This window comes from Musca autumnalis, unplaced genomic scaffold (genome assembly GCF_047663935.1).
Source record: "Musca autumnalis isolate F117 unplaced genomic scaffold, ASM4766393v1 scaffold_1, whole genome shotgun sequence".
In the NCBI taxonomy this organism is placed as follows: Eukaryota; Metazoa; Arthropoda; class Insecta; order Diptera; family Muscidae; genus Musca; species Musca autumnalis.
Window position 1 is genome coordinate 7,606,500 of NW_027411644.1, and position 5,906 is coordinate 7,612,405.

At 35.9% G+C, this 5,906-nt stretch overlaps 1 protein-coding gene across 1 annotated transcript; it reads right to left on the reverse strand.

Moving 5' to 3' along the window:
- Positions 1-1,484: 1,484 nt before the first annotated feature.
- LOC141390874 (arrestin domain-containing protein 17-like) lies at positions 1,485-3,667 on the reverse strand. The gene is made up of 4 exons (XM_073963819.1): positions 3,010-3,667; positions 2,582-2,934; positions 1,959-2,511; positions 1,485-1,902 (listed from the first exon to the last, which is right to left on the reverse strand). Exons 1-4 carry the CDS (start codon positions 3,119-3,121, stop codon positions 1,772-1,774), a joined length of 1,149 nt encoding a protein of 382 aa, XP_073819920.1. The 5' UTR covers positions 3,122-3,667; the 3' UTR covers positions 1,485-1,771.
- Between the last annotated feature and the right edge of the window lie 2,239 nt (positions 3,668-5,906).

Here is a 5,906-nt window from a genome sequence, read left to right on the forward strand (position 1 = left end):
TAAGTTTCATTAGGGGCAAGTCCATACTTCCTGAGAAAAAAGCCTGAAAGTTACAAAAAATCCTCTGACACCGTGTGTAGTGGTTGGAGCGCAAGATAACTCTCGAACGGATCAACCGATTCGGTCCAAAATTTGGCTTTCGTAATATTTTGACCAAACTTAGTTCAAGTTCAACGATGGATTATATCGGTCCACTCCTTCCGGTACCTCCCCCACAAAAGTTCGAAAATGTTCGGAAAATTTGGGCGTACGATAACTCTTGAAGGAAGTAACCAATTTGATCCATACTTTGCACATTATGACATTTTTACCAGACTTAGATGAGGTTCCAATATGGACTCAATCGGTAAACTCCTTCGAGTACCTCCCACACAAAATTTCCGAAAAGTTCAGTTTAGGACCTGCTCTCGAATCGCCTTGGTTTTTGTTGTAACATCTTGTATTCACTGTCCCCTATACGAAGGTACAAGTTTCCTCAGGGGCAAGTCCATACTTCCTGAAAAAATAGCCTGAAAGTTGAAAAACAAACCCTATGACACCATGTTTATGGGTGGAAGCGCAAGATAATTCTCGAACGGAAATGCCGATTCCGGCCAAAATTTGGCCTTCGTAATATTGTTTCCAAGCTTAGTTTAAGTTCGTAGATAAGCCATATCGGTCCACTCCTTCAGGTACCTACCCTACAAAAGTTCAAAAATATTCGGAAAAATTGTGCGCGCGATTACTTTTGATGGGAGTTACCGATTTAGTCCATACTTTACACATTCACATAATATCTACCAGATATAGATCAGGTTCGAATATGGACTATATTTGTCCACTCCATCCCGTACATCCCACACACAATTTTGGATAAGTTCACTTTAAGACATGCTATTGAATCACTTTGATTTTTGTTGAAGCAACTTACATTTGCTGCCTCAATTACGATGGTAAAAGTTGTTTCAGGGGCAAGTCCATACTTCTTGAGAAAACAGCCCGAAGGGTGTAAAAACCGCCTATGGCACACCCATGGTCTATGTCTGTCCATTCCTTTAAGTACCTTTTCCGAAAAATTTTTGAACTTTAATCCTAATCAACATTTTTGTCGGTTCATACGACCAAAATTTTGAAAGCCCCTAAATACATAAGTTTTTTGTGAAAAAAGTGTTTCAATTTGCACAGGCTGAGGGTATACCTCTGTCGGCAAAGCTGACTGATACGTTTTTACTTGTTATTTATGATTACAGAAAATTTTAAATATTTTCTGTAATTGACTACTGAACCAGTGATCATCCCATGAGTAAGAAATGAATAAAATGAGTGCAAGTAAAACGACCGTTTTTTATCCGGTAATGTTACCTATGAGTTGAATTTATAAAATTTTGCTTACACGAGAGATATCTATGAACTCAGAGATAACAACGCGTTGAAATTACGGGCATAATCCAGAGGAAATATTGAAAACATGTTCGCTGATTATTAGATTTAAAACACTTAACTTAGATCTTGTTCCTTTGATTATAATACAAAATGTATTTGTGTATGAATAAACACACATATATACATACGATGTGATGAGATTCATGTATTGAATATTGATTTGTATACAAAGATTAAATGTGAATTACGTATACACTGTATTGTTGTTTTCTAATTCGAGTATTTTTACTGAAATTTAGTGACAAACGTACGAAGATATAAATTTGGCAAAACAATGAGGTAGTCATAATGTAAAACGACAATTAAATTCTTTGGATTAGACGACTTCGACTCGAGATTTTCAAAGTTCTTACTGCTTTTCATTGGCATTTGGATACATTGGATACAAAGGTCTAAATCCAATGACATTAGAATGATCATTCGCATCGGGATCTTCAAAGGGAGAATGACTGCGAATGGCCTCCTCAAAAGATGGTGGTTCTGCAAATATGAATCAATAAAATATTTATCATTTTATTTACTATTATTAAACTTACTGAAATCGCCATATGATGGCGGCATATCTGTACTATCACCACTGGGTAAGAGTGGTGCTGTGGGCGCAACTGCCATAAAATTGCTATCATTCGCCATACTTTCCCTTATGGGTACGGTACCAATAAAAATGGGAACGGTAATGGTTTTATTCGAATGACAGCCATCGACATATATCTCAAACTCCAGCCTATGTCTCACACGTATTATACAGCTGTCCTCAGTGTCCGGTGGTAAAGAGGGTAGCACCAAATCACCCTCAAATTGGCGATTTGTTAGACGTAAACATTGATCGGAATGTTCTTGTGTTGCCAGAGTGGTCTCTTTTGTTCGTGTCTTGTGGCGGGGTGTATGGGCCGTGAAGGTTATGTGTTCATTAAATTCCAAACTATATCCGCTAATATCAGTCATCGATTGATTTTGTATTAGCAATGTATAATGCAGTGTTTGCCCCGGTGCATATGCTCCAAACGGCACTCTTAAGATATATGTGATTTTACCACCCGCACAGGGCCAACATCCAATTGAACTCGTCTTTTCAGATTCCAGGGGTACCTAGGAAAATAAACAAAAATATAAATACATATTATAAACACCATACAAACTCTGCGATCACACAACTTACCCGATACATTGGATTCAAATTCAAATCCACAGTTCTGATGACTGTCAATGGTTTGGAGAATTCATTGTCAAAGCGAAATGACCGTTCAACTATCAACCATAAAGCATAACGTATGTGACCATATTTACCCTCACATGAAGTGGGACACGACAAGGGTAGGGGTATATTAAAATTATAGGTATGAGTACCTTTTGGCAAAACACCTTCTCCACGGACTTGGCTGCAATTATCTATATAAATTTCATTGGCACGATAATGGACTGTGCGGCTTCCTTGATGACCATGAGATTTACGATGACGTTCGGTTTCATCCCAGCTAACTTTAGCCTCGCCCACGAAACGTATACGTACATCTTTCGGAAAAGAATAAAAAAAATATTGTTTAGAAATGATTTTAGAAAACCAACAAAGCCGCTTTATTTACTTACTTCGTACATCTTTGTCACTGGTGGTCTTCAGCACAATTGAACCGCATACTATTTGGCCACTATAGAAGACTGCATTTGGACTATTCAAATTAAATTTACATGTTGAGGGCATTTCATCAAATATATGGATTTAATTCAAAACAAGAATGAAATTATTTTTCTTGTAGCTATATTTTCTTTATATAACTCTCCACAGTTTATTCAGATTTTTGCAATTCTCAACTGAGTTTCAGTTGATACTGACCAAAACACAAATATCTACGTACAATAAAAACATCAAAGTATAAAATTGACGAAAACAACAAAAACATGCATTCAGTTGATTATTATTTCTCGCTCGAATGCCCCGCCACTTCGTTTGGTCAGAGAGCGTCGTGACATCATCACTTAATGTTTTTAGCTCTTTGCTATTGCTTGCAAGCCGGTTTAGGGCACCACAACACACACATTGGGAGTGGATAGCGTTTATCGGTCAAAGATTAACTACCAATTTTATGATTCGATGTATAAAAGATTAAGTATTTTACGGTAGGACAATACTGTCTCTACAGATATTATTGAATTAAAAAGAATGCAAGTTGACGAACCTTTTTCCTAAAAAAATAATGATATGAATATAAATTAACTGTAGGCTTATCAGGGCAGGGATGGAAAATTCAGTACAATAGTACTTTTTTCAGTACCATTTCACTATAAAAAGTACCGAAGTACCCCCGCGGCCAATTCAGTACCATTTCCATACTCTAGTCTAGAAAAATTTTATTTGGAACTAAAAATGCAAAATTAATGATTAAAACTACTAGAAATTTTAAAAGTCTGGATATATGGGAATATAACAAAATATGAACCTACGAGTATGTTGATCATTTTCTTCGTGGAGCTCTTCCGCCCTTTGAGAATCCGAAATATAAAGTTACAGTAACTACGGTAGACTAACCATTTAAAAGATTCACATCGAGCAATATGAGAATCTGTAATACCTCTATTTGAGTGCTGGAAAACTATCGACAGTCTAACTATCGTTTCGATTATTGACGAAAAAAGTTTACATTGGCCACCAAAACATTTTTTTGGACTATCTGTCACGAATTATTTAAAAAGAAAATCATTTGTTCAGAGTTCAATATAAATAAGGCTTTACGACAGCGATCAAAACGATAGTCGGACTATCGAAAGTTTGCTAGCTCCAGGCTATTTAAAACGAAAACAAAGTATCTAATTTCAGTAATTTCGATGGGATACTGAGGCTAAATCTCTTAAAATACCGTTCTATTAGGGCTATATCAGAACGTTTATCCGCACTGACAAATTTCTGGCGGAGAGTTTTGTGGCCCCAACGAAGACTAAATACCAAATTTCAATCATTTTGGTATGATAATGTGGCTCAAACCTTCAAAATACCGAAAATCGGGAGGTACCGTTGTATGGGAGCTATATCAAAACGTGAACTGATAGAGCCCATTTGCAATACCAAACTTCCTAGGAGAAATTAAAGCTTCTGTACCAAATTAAAAAGCTACATATTAAGTATTGAGAGCTGTATATAGAATTCAACAGACGGACGGACCTGGTTATATACTTTATAGGGTCTCCCACGAATATTTCGATGTGTTGCAAACAGAATGACAAAGTTCATTATACCTTCCTGTATGGTATAAACAAATATACCATTTTGGAACATTCTTCTGATATCATAGATTTAAGCGATTGTTGTTGTTTTTTACTGAATAAAAAATTTTTATTTTTTTTCCTTAAAAAATAATAAAAAGTACTTTTTCATTGAAAAAAGTACCATCTTAGTACTTTTTGAAATTTTCATTTTTCCATCCCTGATGCATCGTAATCGATGGACGCCAACGACATCATTGTGTTTATTTCTTTCTCTTGTTTTGGCTGCAAAGAGTTCGTTGAGTTATTAAGTTCTCTTGTGTCTATTTTAGTATTTTCATGTATGGTGAGTATCTGTGAACTTCAATGTGTGAAAGTATTTAGCCAAAAGCGTATTCTGTTAAAACGTTCAAGTTTCGAGAGAATCAAAACATGAGTAAATTAGAGTTGTGTCGTTCATGAACGAACCGGTTCAAAGGAACGATTCCGTGAAAAGAACGAACGGATCCGTATCCAGCTCATTCTTTTATATCGTTCATTTAGATCCCCGATGACCGAGTCATTGCTGCTTACAAAACAAAACCACCACCATTAGCTTTGCATACACACAAGCACAAAAGCAAGCAAAAAAAAAACAAATGCATTGGTTTTGCAGTCAAGCAGCACAAATGTCCACACAAAACAAACAATGATTCAGAGAGCTACTCTCGCTCAGTAACAGCACATCTCGGTCATATCTCTCTTTTGCATCATTCGTTCATCTGGTTCTTTCATATCAAATCCAGAAACAAAACCACCCACATTAGCACACAATGTGTCATTCGTGAACGAACATTTTCAAAAGAACGATTCGGTGAAAAGAACGACGGAGTCATATGCAGCAGAGAACGAACGACTTCAAAAGAAAATAACACAGTCAAATGTATTGTTGAACGAAAAAGAGCCAACGAACGAAGTGAAAGATCCGGATCTTTTTGGTGAACGGAATGAAAAAGATCGATCCGCTTAATGAACGAGATTGCCCAACACTAGAGTAAATATAATAGGGTGTGCAGTATTTATGTATATGTGTCACATATGAATCAAACAAGTTGTTTTGTTTTTATTATGAAAAAGTAATAATTATTAAATTAAATTTATGTCAAATGAAAACCGGCATTTTTAAATAAGTCTGAATGTCCGTATTGAATGTGAAAATTTAAATTCATCAAGCAAAATTGTATGGAAGAGGTGAATAAATCCTCAAATTTGTTGATTTTGTACCCCCATCTATAGCATGGAGAGTATAT